At 35.8% G+C, this 19,131-nt stretch overlaps 1 protein-coding gene across 2 annotated transcripts in view; it reads left to right on the top strand.

Moving 5' to 3' along the window:
* The window catches only part of COL2A1 (collagen type II alpha 1 chain), a 42,071-nt gene extending 23,903 nt beyond the window's left edge, over nucleotides 1-18,168 (top strand). For both annotated transcript variants that reach the window (XM_072134723.1, XM_072134724.1), the window contains 31 exons: nucleotides 398-451; nucleotides 675-773; nucleotides 1,237-1,290; nucleotides 1,469-1,567; nucleotides 2,121-2,174; nucleotides 2,457-2,510; nucleotides 2,975-3,028; nucleotides 3,141-3,194; nucleotides 4,203-4,247; nucleotides 4,865-4,963; nucleotides 5,078-5,185; nucleotides 5,524-5,577; nucleotides 6,848-6,901; nucleotides 8,101-8,154; nucleotides 8,411-8,464; nucleotides 8,833-8,940; nucleotides 9,194-9,247; nucleotides 10,648-10,701; nucleotides 10,872-11,033; nucleotides 11,664-11,771; nucleotides 12,858-12,965; nucleotides 13,356-13,409; nucleotides 13,644-13,751; nucleotides 14,327-14,380; nucleotides 14,756-14,863; nucleotides 15,562-15,615; nucleotides 15,714-15,821; nucleotides 15,911-16,199; nucleotides 16,587-16,774; nucleotides 16,911-17,153; nucleotides 17,436-18,168. In XM_072134723.1, the coding sequence (XP_071990824.1) occupies nucleotides 398-451; nucleotides 675-773; nucleotides 1,237-1,290; nucleotides 1,469-1,567; nucleotides 2,121-2,174; nucleotides 2,457-2,510; nucleotides 2,975-3,028; nucleotides 3,141-3,194; nucleotides 4,203-4,247; nucleotides 4,865-4,963; nucleotides 5,078-5,185; nucleotides 5,524-5,577; nucleotides 6,848-6,901; nucleotides 8,101-8,154; nucleotides 8,411-8,464; nucleotides 8,833-8,940; nucleotides 9,194-9,247; nucleotides 10,648-10,701; nucleotides 10,872-11,033; nucleotides 11,664-11,771; nucleotides 12,858-12,965; nucleotides 13,356-13,409; nucleotides 13,644-13,751; nucleotides 14,327-14,380; nucleotides 14,756-14,863; nucleotides 15,562-15,615; nucleotides 15,714-15,821; nucleotides 15,911-16,199; nucleotides 16,587-16,774; nucleotides 16,911-17,153; nucleotides 17,436-17,582 (2,937 nt within the window). In that variant the 3' untranslated portion in view covers nucleotides 17,583-18,168. The remainder of the gene's footprint in view (nucleotides 1-397; nucleotides 452-674; nucleotides 774-1,236; nucleotides 1,291-1,468; nucleotides 1,568-2,120; nucleotides 2,175-2,456; nucleotides 2,511-2,974; nucleotides 3,029-3,140; nucleotides 3,195-4,202; nucleotides 4,248-4,864; nucleotides 4,964-5,077; nucleotides 5,186-5,523; nucleotides 5,578-6,847; nucleotides 6,902-8,100; nucleotides 8,155-8,410; nucleotides 8,465-8,832; nucleotides 8,941-9,193; nucleotides 9,248-10,647; nucleotides 10,702-10,871; nucleotides 11,034-11,663; nucleotides 11,772-12,857; nucleotides 12,966-13,355; nucleotides 13,410-13,643; nucleotides 13,752-14,326; nucleotides 14,381-14,755; nucleotides 14,864-15,561; nucleotides 15,616-15,713; nucleotides 15,822-15,910; nucleotides 16,200-16,586; nucleotides 16,775-16,910; nucleotides 17,154-17,435) is intronic.
* The last annotated feature ends 963 nt before the right edge of the window (nucleotides 18,169-19,131 follow it).

The following is a 19,131-nucleotide window of genomic DNA, read 5'->3' as shown; positions in this document are numbered from 1 at the left end:
TATTAGTCTTATTTATTAGTAGTATCATGATATCATCACCATAAGGACTGGACATATATGTGTACATAACCATCAGTCCCTATAATTTTCAATTATATACTATATTTACTCCTTTTTTTATAATATACACGATATCTAATATGGGTATCTCACTTCATAATGTACATAGACCTCTATATTGTCAACCTACAGTTTGTGTTTGAACCTGGAAATGATGGTTCAATGTGGGTCCAACACTGCTGCTGGATTACTTTTTCCCCATTTGTACCTATATAAATCCTATTATCCAAACATTACCCAAGATACACATGGCCTGTCTTGAAAATGTATTTGGACATCATGATTACTAAGTTCTATTCATTGGAATAACCATATCAATGTTTCTATCCATCATCAGGGTGCTCCTGGTAACCGTGGTTTCCCTGGTCAAGATGGTCTTGCTGGTCCAAAGGTAAGTAATGTTGAATTTATCATAACATTTTATTACCGGTAAATATTACATTGCTCTGCATTATAAACATGCATGTAAAAGTCTTATTTGTTATTCTTTTCAATGTAACACTTATGGACCAATAATTATAATTATTATAATGGAAAGGTTTTATTTCATAAAGTTGTACCACTATAGTTTTTACTAAACACATTTTAATATGATGGTATTCTTTTCCTTTTAGGGTGCTCCTGGTGACCGTGGTGTCCCTGGTCTTGGTGGTCCAAAGGGAGCTAATGGAGATCCTGGCCGTCCTGGCGAACCTGGTCTTCCTGGTGCAAGAGTAAGTGAGGAATTAAATCTTTGAGAATACTAGATGAGATCTATTAAATCAGAAATTGGGTGAACTTTACAGTAATAAGATGAACTACTACATAACCAGTTCTTGGGACCATGACCTGATCTCCACAAGTTTATTTTGCCTTGTATTGCCCAGTACTTGATATTGGACCTGATATCCAATCCTACCATAAATATAATGTACTTCTATACAAATCACTTTTTAATCTTGAAGTTATACCTCAACACGCCCAACTGTATTAAACATAGATGCCTGTAATAAGCAACATAAAAGGATGGCAACTTTTTATGGCTGTGGTACAATACCTACCCATTCCATATTTTGCTTTACCCATAACTACTTGTTCTGCTTTTCACCCTTATATTTGAGGAATCAACTTCCTCAAATATATTCTCTGTATGATATTAATGTTTGAGTATTTTAACAAGTATTCACTTTCCCACAGGGTCTTACTGGTCGCCCTGGTGATGCTGGTCCTCAAGGAAAAGTTGGTGCAACTGTAAGTGTATTCATCAGATTTGATATTAAGATTTACACTTGTTTCAGTGACCACTGACAACATGTAAAAACAGTTGGATAATATTCAGGTGATCTGTTTGATCCACAGATCCTGTAAATAGAAAATACCTCAAAGTATTAATAAATTAAACAAAACACTTGGTTTTTATTACTTTTAGGGTGCTGCTGGTGAAGATGGTCGCCCTGGACCTCCCGGCCCTCAGGGTGCTCGTGGTCAGCCTGGAGTCATGGGTTTCCCCGGACCTAAGGGTGCCAATGTAAGTGACTATATATACCTGCCAATTTTGCACATAGGATTTTGTGAAGAATAGTGTTAAAATCATCATCTAGCAGAGATGAAGTCTGTTCTCATTGGAGTGTGCTCCTCAGTAGTTTTTGCCAAAATTGCCTAATATATTTGGTCAATGAGAAGATGATGACCATAACCTTCTAATTTATGATCTATGTGAACTTATACAGTTGTTTTCATTTGCAAAATTACCATAATGTTAGCAAAGAAGTGAAAGGATATTGCCTGATGGTAATGATGTGTATCACGGCAAGAGCAATACCCCAGAGATAACCATAAAGTTTCCTTAAGGCAAGTCCTTACACATATCTTACGCATAAATTACCTACACACAATACAATATATGCTTGAAGATATACCATTGTTTTTCTTCCACATGTATTATCTATTCGGATGACAATCTAGAAGATAGAAGAAAAATGTTTGGTCACCCAAAATTCTACTACATCAAATTAACATCAACTTGCTTTACAATGCACAAATATAAATTGACCCTTACAACATTTTTTTGTTCATTATAGGGTGAACCTGGCAAAGCTGGTGAGAAAGGATTGGTTGGCGCTCCTGGTCTAAGAGTAAGCATGCCTTTATATTGTATTCTATGTAATAATCTTTAATATTTCACCAATAATTCCAGACATTTTACTATTGTCTATTATAAAATAATTAGAACACATAACATTATTATCAGATTTTAAAAGATAATATCAGGCATAATTTATTTTATTATCATGGTAAAATGTATAAATGCTACAATATTTATCATGAATCATAAGCTTAGAGTAATTTTTTTAGTTGCAAGAATATTCATTTATTTATAAAACATAAGTTAATAAGAATATATTTGTTTGTTTTAGGGTCTGCCCGGAAAAGATGGTGAAACTGGTTCTCAAGGTCCATCTGGTCCAGCTGTAAGTAAATATTGTCTGCTTTATCTTAAAAGACATATGATTTTTTATAGCCCTATTGTACATGAGGGTGGGAGCATATTATATGTTCATAACCGTAAAGATACAAACATTTTTTCAAGTTGAATGATTTGGCCTAGGATTGTAGAGAACCTCTGTTCTAATAAAATAAAAGATAAAGGGGATAGTATATTATATAGAAGATAGATGATATAAAGAATACTATAGTAGAATGCGCCTATTTTGCACATGCTCAGCTCTATAAATCACTTGGACAAGATTAGTGAAGACCACCCCAGAAGACCTCATTCCTTTGTCTAGACCAGAACAAATTTTCCATTCCATCACTACTGTATGAAACATTATGTATTGGGGTCTACAACTTAAAGTCAGCAACACTGCATACATTTCTTACTGTGTTACTCCAATTCCACCCAGTGATACTAATGATATTGCTTATATTTCAGGGTCCAGCTGGAGAGAGAGGTGAACAAGGTCCTCCCGGCCCATCTGGCTTCCAGGTATGATACTTCCTACATTGTGGTACATTTTATGGTGTGCCATTAATGCCTATTCTGCATCAACACTGATTTATTTTAAGGCTAATTATTATTGTTTTTCTTTATTTACCAGGGCCTTCCAGGTCCCCCAGGTCCTCCTGGTGAGGGTGGCAAACCAGGTGATCAGGTGAGCGTAATTAGTATTTCTAAAGAACACTGGCCCAGATATATCATTGTGTCTGCGCCAGTTTTTTTTTCGAATTGTGCCGTAAAAAAAGGTCTTTGGAGTTTACACATGTATTTATAAATAGTTTGAGGCACTTTTGTGTTGTGGCTGCACTTTGTTGGACACTTTGTACCTAAAGAGGTACGGTAGTGCTTAGTTGGAGTTTGCGTCAAATTTAGGTTGTATAATGTAAGTGCACCAAAAAAGGGTGCACACTTCCCATAGTATTGCCAGTTGTGCCAGATAATTGAACAACATGCTCCAGTATTGAATTGTCTGATGCATCCTGCACATTAGTGAGGCCAACTGTGCTAGTGTAGTTTGCACCACTTTTTTTTTAAACCTGGACCACTGTATTTTGTTAGAACTGTCTATTATATCTCCAGTTGGCTTTACAGTATTATTATTTATATATTAAAATCCCACAATTGTATGGGCTACCTCAACTCAGCTTTTGACTAAAGATTATGATTGACATTAAGTTTCATATTATTACCCTACATGGATGTTATGTCCCTGTTTCTTGTACAAACTTTAATTTTATAGCCATAATAAGGCTACATACAACAATCATTCGTGGACAAAAATCCAACTGTTGCTGGTCTGTTTCATTACAGACCAATTTACTTCAATAGGAGAATTCATTTTGTTAGAATGGGCCCATATGTCTGATGCACCAAAAAATAGTTCATTCAAAAACTGTTTTTGTGAATGGAGACTAACATTTGCGTGCATGGATAGAATGAACTCCAAGTCAACCAAATAAATAGATATAATTATTATTATCACCAAATGTTATTAGAGGTAAAACATTACTTGTAATAACAATTCTTTGGTCTAAATACTCCCAGTGTAGTTTTGTTTAGCTATAATGAAGGGATTTTTACATTTTTTTGTAGATAAGTACAGTCTCAGTGTACATGTACTACAACTGTTTTCTCAAATTCATAATGTTTTTCCATTTTCTAGGGTGTTCCCGGAGAAGCTGGTGCTCCAGGTCTTGTTGGTCCAAGAGTAAGTTATAATCGGAATTACTCACATTAAGAATGTGTTACAACATAGCTGACATGATATTGGCCTAATAAATCCAATCTATAAATGTACTATATTAGGCAAAAGAACCCTTTAAGTTGAACACTAAATGCTCACATTAAGAGCCAAAAATTTCTTCCATCTCCAAATACAGCCATAAAATAATTCAATATCCTATTATCAATAGTAATTACCTATAACTGCTAATAATATATATTTTTTTTAAATGCATCTGGGCCCTAAACTTGCTTTAAGCATCACATCTTTCCTTGAGACACAGAGAATGTCCAATTTCAATATATAAAGTCCTTGGTATAAAATCATAATTTAAAGGATATTGGTCCAGTGCACTTATATAGGTGTACATTGTAAGTAGCTCACCTCAGTTAACTTTTTTCCAAGCTGAATAATCCCAAGTTTGATAGCTTGGTTCCCCAAACCAGTCATTTTCATGCATTGACTACATCCATAACTCACTTTGTGTAATTACAAACATTTACAATAATAAATAAAATTAATTATAAAACATTAGGATAGTTCATGTGTATTTTGTATTGTAAAACTTTACTAACTGATCACTTGCTATCACTTCATTGTAGGGTGAACGTGGTTTCCCGGGTGAACGTGGCTCTTCAGGTCCTCAAGGTCTCCAAGGTCCTCGTGGTCTTCCTGGTACTCCTGGTACTGATGGTCCTAAGGTAGGTTGAGCTTAAGATATATACTTCTATGCTTTTTACACACAGATCTAAGTATGTATGTCTTACTCATCATACTTGAGCTATTTGCTAATGTGTAATTTGTGTGTACTGTAGGGTGCTTCTGGCCCATCTGGTCCAAATGGTGCTCAAGGCCCACCTGGCCTTCAAGGTATGCCCGGTGAAAGAGGAACTGCTGGTATTCCTGGACCTAAAGGTGACAGAGTAAGTGGATCCATTTTGTTTTGTAAAAGCCCTAGTAGATTTATCTGACCACATGTGTGATGCTTCAAATGCCTGCATGAGTTTATGGACCTGCCCAGCCATGAAACCATAGCTAAGTTTGCATTAAAAGTTTGCATTCAACTTTTAGGCTACCAACTAGAACTTTTTTTGACATGCACCACTTAGTATTAAACAAGAATTATAACTGTTGTCAAATTGCTATATAAAAAGCTATTTCAACCATTTATTAGCTGAATCTAGTATTGCATTTTCATATTTCATGAGATAAAACTTACACATTATTAATGAAATCATTATTATATTCTCTTTTCATATAGGGTGACACTGGTGAGAAGGGTCCAGAGGGTGCTCCTGGAAAAGATGGTTCTAGAGTAAGTATAAAATATTACTAAAATCTATAAATTATAAAAAAAGACAATCTGTGCAGTCTTATGTAGAAATTCTGAACAGAACAATGGGAGTATATTAGGCTCGTGAACTATGGTCTAGTTATGTTTAGTAGAAAGATCATCCTATGTTTACAAGGCAACATAATTGAAAGAGTTAGATGTCCAAAAGAAATGTACTGTTTAGTAAGGGTCTGAGCTATGTTAGAATAGCACACTGTTAAATATATACCACTAATGCGGAATTGGTTAAATAGCATTGAGTGGGGCAAAACGTCTATGTACTGTAGACTTTAAAGGGGTTGTTTAGTGGCATAACCCACCCTTTCCAAATATCATTATACAGCCCTAAACATTGTTTTAGGGTCACTTCCTAAATCCAATATTACAGAAGATATTAGGGAAGATATATCAATGTTTCCCACATTAGACCAGACAATCTAGGCAGTCTTCTGTTGTGCCATACTTATCACTGTACCTGATGCTTGATGTTAAATTTGGCCTAGTTTAAGACTGTTGCATCATACTACACATCTTTTAGCTGTTCTAGTTCACTGCATGAGGCACCTGATGATTTTTTGGCGCACAGACTTTTGCTGTGAGGCCACGTCCCCTTTTCCTAAGCCCATACCCCTTTCCATACTAGTTGGACAAGTGCCTAAAAACTATTAATAAATTGAACAATTAATAATTGTGACACAGTTCATTTTTTGAGCAAATTACTCCAGAATTCTAGCTCACACAGCTTGACAAATCTCCCCCATTTGGGTATCTGCCTGGGACTAAAGCCATCCAAACCAACTACCAAGTCTAACGTTCTCTGACATTTAAAAAAAATTACAAAAAAAGAGTACTGACAACTTACCCAGCATGATCTGTTTTATCTATGTAGAAGACCTGGTTCTGTAACTGTTTTAGGCAATGTCAATGTCTAGGCCCACAAAAAGGCCCACAATTTTCATACAGCCCAGCACAGTTTTCATCTGTCCCTGGTCCTCTTCTTCAGAATTAGGAAGCAGGACTGTAGCAACAACAAAGCCACACTTCCTATTATTTCCTCTTAGCTGCTTATTCCCACACAAGGCACACCATAGTCATCCCTCCTAAACCAAAGAGTACTCCTGTTAGAAATTTATACAGTGTGTATTCTGTTTATAGATTGTAGTTCATTAGTAGAGTCACCATTCAAACTATTATAGGGAGAATTACTAAAACTTTATATAATTCTAATTATGTATTTTGTTTTTTTTCCCAGGGTTTGACTGGTCCAATTGGTCCACCCGGTCCTTCTGGTCCTAATGGCGAGAAGGTATGAACAATTTTATCTACACATATTATATTTTTTCTTTTACCTTACAGACTGAAAATACAGTAACAGGGGCTGCCTGTGTTAGACAATCCCTTTTTTGTGAGGTTTTTGATGATACTGTAGGTCGACGTAAGGGCATTCCATTAATAATAGTAATATAATAATAATCTTTATTTATATAGCGCCATCAAATTCCGTAGCTCTTTACAAATTATAATGCACCGATACCAATCTGTTGTATTTGTGGGTGCATCTATTAGAAAGGGCTCAATTCCCTCTGAAAAACCAATTCATTCTAAATAAACTATTGATTTTATTTATTTATTATTTAGTTTATTGATGCATTGGACCCTCCCTAAGGGTCCAGAATAGAACCATGTATGAAGTCCAATCTGCAGGCAACATGTTATACAAAATGATGAGATGAGAAGATTGGTATAAAGTTATTTTGGAAAAATATACAATACAACTAGACTTATTTATTTATATATTTGTGTATTCTGGGCTCATGAGTCCAGTGGGCCGTCCTACTCAGTGATAGACATTGATAGCTGTTAATGACTAAGTAGAACATCCCAATGGACTCTTATGAATAGCATGAATAAATTACAAGGTGTCTGTAATCCTTTCTCTTAAAAATTATATCAATTAGAAATATTTCTCCAAATGTGGCATCTTCTAATCTGTAAACATTTTCAATTTGATAGGTTCCATTTAATTTATAGAATCTAGAGATAAATAAAAATTTTATTCCCTAAACTAAGTAACTTCATTAAAAATTATTTTTTTGGACTAAATAAAAAAAAATTGATTTAGAATTATGATTAGTTTATTCAAAACCAACCTTTTTATGAACACCACTGTCTTATAATGTAACAAGCAAAACTGGTATAATTAGGAACTATTGGCTCTACTGCTGGACTTATTCACCATACACACAAACACATCTTTCTATTTAAGTAAAAGTGGTAACGGACTATGTTGATGCGGGTTAACTGAAGCAAGGTGCTGTTACTAATCTAAAGTAATCTATATACAGTTTTCTAAATATCCAGAATTTATGTAAGATATACATTAGAAAATATGAATTCAACTAAAACTCAAATATAAAAGATTAAATAATCTATAATATTATTTTTATTATGTTTGTGTAAGATTTGGTATGTAAGGATATAAACCCTTGTTTTTTTATCTCTTAGGGAGAATCTGGTCCTCCAGGTCAAGTTGGTGTTGCTGGTGCTCGTGGTGCTCCTGTAAGTACAATTTACATATACAGTATATTACCTGTACCATTGTGATGATTTTATAGTAAAAAAGATTGCCGTATAACTAGATTAGCATCATATAGGATTTAGCATTAATTAACCATACAATTCATTATTTTAATGACACTGAAATTGAAATCATAAAATAGATTATTATGAAAACGTGTTTTCTAATGGTTTAACTGGATTTGATGCTTTTGAATTTTCAGTTGAACAACTTTTAATTGAAATATTTCTTTTGTAGGGTGACCGTGGTGAGACTGGTCCTCCTGGTCCTGCTGGTTTTGCTGGCCCACCTGTGAGTAAAATACCAAAACATATTTTATATAGTTGGACTGATGCTATAGACAAAAAGCAAGAGAATCTACTATCACTTAGAAATCCCATATAATTGAAGATAAACTGTGGATTGAAGAAGAATTTTGATATTATTAGGGTGACATTAGTATTGTTCACAACTATGAGTATATTCACATTGATGAAGAGTGGGATGCCAGTGCAGATATTGGCCAATATCTATAAATGGCTTACTTGGAAACTCAACATGCAACCTTCTTGGGAATTCTTGGCATTGAAAAAATATAATTGCAGAAACATAAATTGACATTCATAAATCTGTTTTCTTCCTAGTACATGTTTTAAAATCCTTTCACCTTTGGGTTTCAGGGTGCTGATGGTCAACCTGGTATCAAGGGAGAACAAGGAGAGTCTGGTCAGAAGGGTGATGCTGGTGCTCCTGGTCCACAAGGTCCATCTGGCGCTCCTGGTCCACAGGTTTGTCTTTTAGTTCTAAAATGAACTCTTTGTAAAATATGGAAAATAAATCCTGTAATAAATGCATGCTACACATAGCAAGGGTATATGGACCTTATAATCATTATTTTTATTATTACAACTAGTAGTAATCATTTATATTCTAGAGAATATACATACACAAGGTTATTCTCTGGTGGGACACAATAGATAGAAAATGATGAAACTGCCAAAATTTTACATTCTAACCTGAGCAATTATTTTCTCTTTCTAGGGTCCAACTGGTGTTAATGGTCCTAAAGGAGCTCGTGGTGCCCAAGGTCCCGCTGTAAGTATATTTAGGGCCATTTAGTTCAGTATTAATATCACTGTAATGATACATAAATCAGTGCAAAGTCTTAGTTTTAAGTAATGCAGGGGTGATTACATAGTTCACAATATGATACTTAAAGGGTGGGTCATGCAAATTGACACACCTAAAATAACACTTCATTAAAACAATGATTAAAAAGCATTGCCCTTATCTCCAAATGGTTCCTTTCCTTGGGTGCAATGTTAAAAAAAATCAGGTTGTAAACTTTTATGCAACTCACCTGATTTGGGTGCAATGTCACTACTTGAGTCCAATGAAACTGCGCATATTCATGAGTTACTTGCAATTCCCTGCCTCCTAGTTCCTGATTGACAAGTCTCAGTGTTACAGAACATGCTACTATGTGGACCAGTTAATTGGAGCTCTGTTACATCATTGGCCACTTTATGTCATGTGACCAAGGCGATATCATCCTGTTACATTTGCACAGGCTACCCCATATATGTATCTGATCACATGAAATCACGGAAGAGGAGGATGGGGAGGAGTAGAAGTCCACAGAGGCATGCTGTAATGAAGCCATGATGCTGCCATGTGATCAGATATATGCATGGTATACAATTTGCAAATGTAAGAAGGCTAAAGGACCCGTGATGAAGTCACCCTGGTCACATGGCATGCTGAGAAGCATGAGACATGGGGAGGAGTAAATGGGAGAGGCCAGCAGGGCACACCCCCTATGATGCCAGGTAATATAGCATAAAGTTGGGCTCTATGGGAAACTGTCACTAGCTGTATTTGTGAAAATGTGGTGACAGGTTCCCTTTAAAGTACGCTAACAAATGACCACAATAGTGAAGTGCAATAAAACATATTTGGTAAAAAATTTCCATAACAAAGCACAAAAAAGAAATAATAAATTCAATCAATGCCTAGGCATTCACTAAATTTAGTATGCCCAAGAAACATCAACATCAATAACCATTTCCTGCTAATAATAATTGCTTTGTCTTTCTTCATTTGTCAGAACTTTTAATATAGATCCTATTCCTCATTTGCCTCAAGAATATGTCATCTGTCCATATATCCTATAAGACACCCTTTTATAGGCTTATACCCATTGAATAATTAATAGCAGCTCCTGTTGTATTGTTTCAAAGTAAAACTATATTTTGAAAATTCCTGGCTAAAATATAGCTATGGTAATCTGAATCTAAATTACCTTGACCATAATGATACACCTAATAATAATGATGGTCATACAGCCACGTTTAGTAGATCTTACAGGGAGATAAGGTACTGTAGATATGCTGAAGACAGTCTTCATTACTGGGATGCTCTTAACTGTGAAACAATATAGAGCCCTCAAATGAATGAATGATTGGGTTTCTGAATGATAAATATCTTCTTTTCAGGGTGCCACTGGATTCCCCGGTGCTGCAGGCAGAGTTGGTCCCCCTGGCGCCAATGTAAGTAACTTCATTTACATGGCTTCTTTAATATATCACACATTTTTATTCAGTTGCATATACAATGAACCATATATGCAACTACTATTGTAAAAATGTAGAATTTAGAAGATATATCTAGTTTTATAAATATGTAAATCTATTTTCTAACTTCTAAATATATTTTATAGGGAAATCCTGGTCCCCCTGGTCCACCAGGAGCTTCTGGAAAAGATGGACCTAAGGGTGCTCGCGGTGATGGTGGTCCTCCTGGCCGTGCTGGTGATCCAGGTCTTCAGGGTCCTGCTGGTGCTCCTGGTGAAAAGGGAGAGCCTGGTGAAGATGGTCCTTCTGTAAGTACACATATTTTGATAATAAGTCAATTTACTGTTCGGCTTCATGCGGTCAGCTCATGGTTGCCATTGACTTGCATTACGTCTCACTTGACCATAACTGAGCCATGAACATGATAGAACGACCCGACCTATTCCGCCCTAGATTTGCGGCCTGGTTCCTATGGAGGTGGAAAAGCTGAGGAGTGCTCACCCTTCCCATCTTCAATGTGCTGCACACTTCCTTACAGTCAAAAATTTGTATCTGAATATATACCTGACAAGAGTTAGGGATAACATAATGCTCCACATTTACTAGCTACAATGGCTCAGGTGGTAAGAATAATTTGGTGTCCAAGTTTACATCTGTTTGGCCACATAGGTATACCAAAATGTTACAACAAATGGCACATATTCATGCCTCTAAGTCTAACCATCCCTATAAGTCTGATCATCCCATGGTCTATTAGTGATTTTATCTATAATTTAAACATCACACAGACCTAGGGCAACTTATAGCAAATGCCATGAACCTTGGGGAAAGTAAAACCATTTCCCAATACATTGAGTTAATGAGCTGTCAGATGATACTGAACCAAAACATATTGTACAAAAAATATTCTTCTTATTAAACATTATTCTTCTTTTTAGGGTCCTGATGGTCCTCCTGGTCCCCAAGGTTTGGCTGGACAGCGTGGTATTGTTGGTTTACCTGGTCAGCGTGGTGAGAGAGGTTTCCCTGGTCTTCCTGGACCTTCTGTGAGTATACATTTTGCAAACTTAAGAATATGACATAGCATGTCATGTCCTGATAAAGCTACTCAAGAAAAATTGATACAATCTTACAATACACTCATACATATTGTACATACTGTAAGAAATACTGTATTAGACAGAGTTATGTAAAACAGATATACAGGCAGTCCCCAGGTTACATACAAGATAGATTCTGTAGGTTTGTTCTTAAGTTGAGTTTGTATGTAAGTCGGAACCGTATACTTTATTATTGTAACCCAAGTCAAAAATTTTTTGGTCTCTCTGACAATTGGATTTTAGAAATGTTGGGTTGTCATAAGAACCAGGATAAACAATAAATCTTAATTACAGGCATCATTGACAACTGTTAAAGCTGTTTATTGTAGCCTAGGACTAAAGTACAGTAAATTACCAAAATCCAGAGGTCCATTTGTAACTAGGGGTCGTATGTAAGTCAGGTGTTCTTAAGTAGGGGACCTGTATAAGAGTTTATTGAGTACTGTCACATAAAACAGACCTTCCACCTTCTATCATCTCCTGACATCTCTAAATTGTAATGTTAATTTTATATTCATCCTAGAGGACATACCTATTTAGCCACTCCATTGTCAAAAAGTTGTGTCCCATGCATATTGGCATTGGAGCCACTGATTGGACAACCCCTTTTTCTACCACTTTAAAGAAGAACATAATGTAGTCATACTCAATTAGATCAGAACTTTAGCAGGAGTATATAATTGGTAAATGCCAAAAATGTTCTTTACAGGACCAAATATGGATAAAAGCAAATAAGTAAAATCTTACAAACATGTAAAAATAGTATCAAGACCTGATAAATATTTTATCGCATATCTCCATTTATATTCCAAAATATGAATCAATATTCTGGGTGAATAGTTTTTCTGTGAACATTTTTTCATAGCCATCTAGATTATAGACGTATGGAAATCCTGTCAATTATTGTCATTAAGTGACAACATATAAGGCGACATACAAGGGTAGTGTGTAATATTGAACACATTGGTGAATAAATTCACTTACTTTTGCTTCTATCCTGAATCTGACTTAGTTTTTCCCAATGTTTTATAGGGTGAGCCTGGAAAACAAGGAAGCCCAGGAGGCGCTGGTGACCGTGGACCACCTGGCCCTGTTGGCCCACCTGGATTAACTGGCCCTGCAGGAGAGCCTGGACGTGAAGTACGACCTTAATTTTGATACATAATAACTTATAAATTTACAACCACAAACACAACTATCAAAGTAGTATTAACCACATAATAAAAATACAGTAATATCCATTAGTTTCCCGATGGAAGTGATTCAATATTTTAATTGTGCATAAAAATTTTAACCACTATTTGAATGTGATACTGAATCAAAATAAGTGGCATGCTTACCTTGTTGGGCTGGTAAACCTACACATATACAATAAGCTGACCACATTTTAAAGGATATCTTTTCATTTTATCTGCCTACACAACACAAGAAAGTGGTATTAAATAAAAAATCATTACATACGAAAACAAATAAAAGTTATACAAACAAAAGAGGATTAACACTGAACTCAACACTATGATTTTTCTTTAGGGTAACCCTGGATCTGATGGTCCTCCTGGACGTGATGGTGCTGTTGGTATGAAGGTGAGATTGGCATTATTGGATAGCCTTGTGTAGGTTCCCTTATAACAAGATTATAACCAGTAACTTGGTTTTATGTTCTATTATGGAGCAAACTTTTTTGATATTGGTTATACTATACATATACTAATATCATCATAGTATACACCATATTAGACACAATTATTAATTATATCACATATTCAACACAAGATAATATTTTCTATTGATGCCAAACCATTTTCATTATTCTTAAAGGGTGACCGTGGTGAGACTGGTCCTCTTGGTGCTCCCGGTGCTCCCGGCGCCCCTGGTGCTCCTGGCCCTGTTGGCCCAACTGGAAAGCAAGGAGACAGAGGTGAATCTGTAAGTATCCCTTTTTTGTTGTGGGTTTTCTTTTGATAAATAATGTGTTGCATGCTTAGCAGATCATAAGAAGAAAATATATCTTGGGTATATAGTTGGGTCAGGTTTGCTTTATTATTGCCTGATGTATATGGTGCTTACGTGAATATATTTTGACCTTCTCACAATTAATTTAGTCGACTATGAAGGGAGCTGGTCACATTGTATGTACATTGCTATCTGTTGGTACTAGGGTAAATAAACTACATGTATTTTTTAAAAATAGTCAATTGCTCCTACTTTACCAACCATTACGATCAACACCTTAACATGCTGCCTGTAGATGAGAAAGCATGTTCAACTTGGTAGGTGTCCATTATTTTCAGACATTATTGTCCAACATTACCTCCTCCTGTATTTTTTGGCCAAAAATCTGTAAATATAAATAATGAATTGAATAAAATAAAACCAAAATGTTAGTGTTGCATAATTTATTATAACCTTCACACAACAAGAAAATATACGTTCTTCACATAGGATGAATTGGATTAAGTTTAAGAAAATGTATTTAATATATGTATATTTGTTTTTTATAGGGTCCTCAAGGTCCTTTGGGTCCATCTGGCCCTGCTGGAGCTCGTGGTCTGCCTGTAAGTACAAAATATTTATGTAGCGCAATTATATGGGAAACTACATGTAGAATCAAGTACAGCAGCAGTAGTTAATTAACCCAAACATTTTCAGCTAAAATGGCAGAAATAAAGTTTTTAAGTCTGCTTAACTTAATTCTAAATAGATTAATATAATTTAGCTTAGAATGTGAGATAATTGGAAGTGGTCTGTGGTTGTCCAGGGGAGTATGATTTCAAAATGAATATAAAAATGTTTAGATTACTTAAAAAAGTGTTTTACTTTCAGCTGAATCACATGTTTTAGATATACAGTACATATAGTATCTAAATCAAATTCTTCATTTTGTAAATTGATCATTACATAATGATTTGACAATATTTTCTCCATTGTAGGGTCCTCAAGGTCCTCGTGGTGACAAGGGTGAGGCTGGTGAAGCTGGAGAGAGAGGACAGAAGGGACACAGAGGTTTCACTGGTCTTCAGGGTCTGCCCGGACCTCCAGTAAGTAAAACTTAGGGCAGAAGATGCACCAAATCTATCAATCACAGTGGCTCAATCTGTGTAATAGATTTGGTGAATCTTGCCAAACATTCTAGACATTTTTCTTTTCTTTATACCACCTGCTGACTGCCAAACTTTTGGGAAAAAATAGATATTTATGGTGAAGCACAAAGAGTCTCTAAAACACAATGCTTATATAAAAATTAGACAGTGCATATTGAAAACCAGACAATCTTAAAATGCACCATATTATTAAAGTTTCCACCACCCATTTGTGTGGCATTGTAGGCCATGCCTTTTTCCATTAAGCCCCACACCCTGACTGACATGTGGTGCAAATCTATGCAAGACATGTTCAGGTTTTGTTATACCAGAATAATGTCACTATAAATCTGTCCCAATAAATGGAAAACTGTTTGCATGTGGGATAAATGGAGAAACAATTGTGGTGCATTTAGATTAGATAAATCCCATACATACCATACTAAACTAGAGACACTACTGGAGTATCCAAATGTAATAATACATATATTGAAGCAAGTTTATATTAATGCTTTTATCAAGAACCATATGCTGGTCAGCATATCCTTCGACATATTAGATTTTAGGCTGCTGGTAAAGAACATCTGATATATTGTTATCAATATTCTCATTCTGGTCATATTTTATTCTTTTTTAACTTTTTTCCATACTTTTAGGGTACTGCTGGTGATCAAGGTGCTACTGGTCCTGCTGGTCCTTCTGGTCCAAGAGTAAGTTGTGAATGAATCTAGAAATCAAAATAGTACTTGTAAAAATGTCCTTATGAACATCATCACTAAAACAACTTTACTATTATGAATTTATTTAGGGTCCTCCTGGCCCTGTTGGTCCTTCTGGCAAAGATGGTTCTAATGGTCTCCCTGGTCCAATCGGTCCACCTGGTCCACGTGGTCGTAGTGGTGAAACTGGTCCTGCTGTAAGCATACAAAACTTTAGATTTTTGTAACCATTTAATATAGTTGAATTAAGATTGAAGCTAATAATTTTTCCTGTTTGTGTTAATAGGGTCCTCCTGGTCAACCTGGCCCACCTGGTCCTCCTGGTCCTCCCGGCCCTGGCATTGACATGTCTGCATTTGCTGGTCTATCTCAACCTGAGAAGGGACCTGATCCCATGCGTTACATGCGTGCTGACCAGGCTTCTACCAATCTCCGCCAGCATGATGTTGAGGTTGATGCCACCCTTAAATCACTGAACAACCAAATTGAGAGCATTCGTAGCCCAGATGGAAGCAAGAAGAACCCAGCCCGTACTTGCCGTGACCTGAAACTGTGCCACCCTGAGTGGAAGAGTGGTAAGTAAAAAATTATCTCTCCTTAATCTTTGTTTCATTATTTTGACATTTCTCTTCATACTTCATAAGTTATTTGATTTTTGTAATGGCAGTTTCACAGAAAGAATTAGAAAACACCAGTTAGAATTTAAAGATAATTTTTATATGGAATAAATTAGTTCAATGTAGTTTATAGCAAAAATATAAGTTTAAAGAAGCAATTTTTGGTAGTACCCAGCAGATAAGAAGGTTGTCCTATCTACATTCTTTAACAATTTTACAGACCATGTAGATTTCCCCCTCCTTAACAGGACATTTTACTTTTGTCTCCATGTGATACATTCAGCTGGTGAATTAAAGTCTAAAATAAGAATCCTATCTATAAAACATTTTGACTATTCTTTGCAGGTGACTACTGGATTGACCCCAACCAGGGTTGCACCGTGGATGCCATTAAAGTCTTCTGTAACATGGAAACTGGAGAAACATGTGTATACCCCAATCCAAGCAAGATCCCCAAGAAGAACTGGTGGACAAGCAAGAACAAGGACAAGAAGCACATCTGGTTTGGAGAGACCATCAATGGCGGCTTCCAAGTAAGTATTCCTATAACCTTAACCATGAAACCGCTAACAAGTCAACTGCAGTAGTTACTTCACCATTGTAGATGGCATGTGTCTACTTAGTTCTTAATTGACCACTGACATTTATCTTCTATCTTTGCAACTACAGTTCAGCTATGGTGATGACAGCTCTGCACCCAATACCGCCAACATTCAGATGACTTTCCTGCGCCTGCTGTCCACTGATGCATCACAGAACATCACCTACCACTGCAAGAACAGCATTGCTTTCATGGATGAGTCCTCAGGCAACCTGAAGAAGGCTATCCTTCTCCAGGGATCCAATGATGTTGAGATTAGAGCTGAAGGCAACAGCAGATTTACATACAATGCCTTGGAAGATGGCTGCAAGGTAAATATAAAGAGCTAAAAATACTTGAAAATATATATTTTCAATATATATTGATATCATTAGGCTCCTGTAAATTTGCATTAAGAAAAGCATACTATATTACCTAATTAGACTATATAGACTAGCCATTGGTAGAGATAGGGATTTTACCTGTGAAGCTAAACTGCAATATTGTAGAATCAATTTCAGGAGAATCTCGGTATCTAAGCCAAGTTTACAATTGTAAGAAAGGTGTATATTAATTTCTTCATTAACTAAATATTCTTTCCAATTTTTTTCCAGAAACACACTGGCAAATGGGGCAAGACAGTTATAGAATACAGGACACAGAAAACTTCCCGCCTGCCCATCGTAGACATTGCACCTATGGATATTGGTGGAGCTGATCAGGAATTTGGCGTTGACATTGGCCCAGTTTGCTTCTTGTAAAAACCAAAAAAGTAAATAAAAATAAATAAAAACCCTAAGGACCTGAGTACTTTCCAATCACTTTTAGGACTTCTGCACTGAATGGCTGAACCGACCCCAAATTTCCATTCATCCACGCGCTTACATTTTGGACATTTATTTTGTATTGCAAGGCCAGAACTGGGCAGACTGCGGAATAAAATCATGGTATTATTTATTTATTGTCTTCCTGTAAGACCTATGGGTCAGGTGAAGGTGTGACACTAACTGGCATGATTGAAGGCCCCCCTCCTAACCTCGATGTACGAAGTGCAGTTTAAAGCAACCCTCCCCCCTCACAGTGTATTCCAGCAGAAGTACTGTGTGTCATTGAATGAAATGGTGCTATTGTTGTAAAAAAGTTTGTATTTTGTAACATCAACTGATATAAAAATAACTTTTTTGGAAAGTACAAGTTGATCTGAGCTTTGTTCTTTTTACTTTTTTATTATACTGTAGATAGCAAAACAAAAAAAAAAAGTTCCAGGATTTGAAGTTCGTCTGCCCTTTATTTCCAATATGAGATGGAAGGAAGTTTAGGGCAAAATCTAAAACTTCCCAGGTTTAAGCTACCTCACACTAACTAAACAACTTTAAAGATACAAGTTTAGTCTCGAAGCTGAACTAAACACACAGTAGATGCTACAGACATGGATGGAGAGATCATGGCTTGTTACATCAAGATAAGGTGCTTCCCTAAAGCTTCTGGGTTGAATATTTAGTAGAAGACTAAGAGAAGGAACAAAGATCAAGGATCATGAGGAATCAGTGAAATAGAGAATGGTGACTTAAATGTTACTATTTTATGGTGGAATGTGGACAATGCCAAAGTTTAGCAGCTAGAGACATAACAATCAGTATTGTAGTGGGCAAGTGGATGATTTATACTATTTAGGTCAAAGCCATTCAAAATTATATCTTTGTTATTTTCCCAATTATGTATGTAAATTGTTGATTCCTGAATTTCTATCCTAAAAGTATAAGTATTTCTGACTTTAAGGGACAAACAGGTAGATATTTTGGCCAGAGGGGGTTGGGGGGAGGGGGATCAAGACCGAAATGGATTAAAATAAGAATATGTACTATTTTGTATATGTAAAATAGATATTTTTTTTTATTTTGCAATACTGATTTTCAGCATGGTAGGCTAGTAAACATGTCCAACACCAACACTAATCTTTCTTGTGAAATAATTGTCTTACTGTACCTTTTTTTCTCATTTTCCCATCCCTCCTACTCTTCCGCAATAAAGATAGAAAGCTTTTTCTATAAAAAAAAAAATAAAACCCGTTTTGTTTGATTTTTTTTTTCATTTGTATTAAATTCCATCCTATGATGTAATCTTTGTTGAATGATGTTAATCTTATCTGGGATATTTCATGACAGAACGAAACAACACAAATAAAAATTTTAATTAAAAAATAATTCACAAGGCTTTTCATTTCTAATTTATTTTGTTCTGCCAGATCAACCTTTACGTTTAGAGATCTGTAACATAAATTTAGTAACATAAGAGAATGCTAGCGAATGC

This window comes from Engystomops pustulosus, chromosome 2 (assembly GCF_040894005.1).
Source record: "Engystomops pustulosus chromosome 2, aEngPut4.maternal, whole genome shotgun sequence".
Classification (NCBI taxonomy): Eukaryota; Metazoa; Chordata; class Amphibia; order Anura; family Leptodactylidae; genus Engystomops; species Engystomops pustulosus.
The sequence above is the reverse complement of the archived record's forward strand: the minus strand, read 5'-3'. Positions and strand labels throughout refer to the sequence as shown.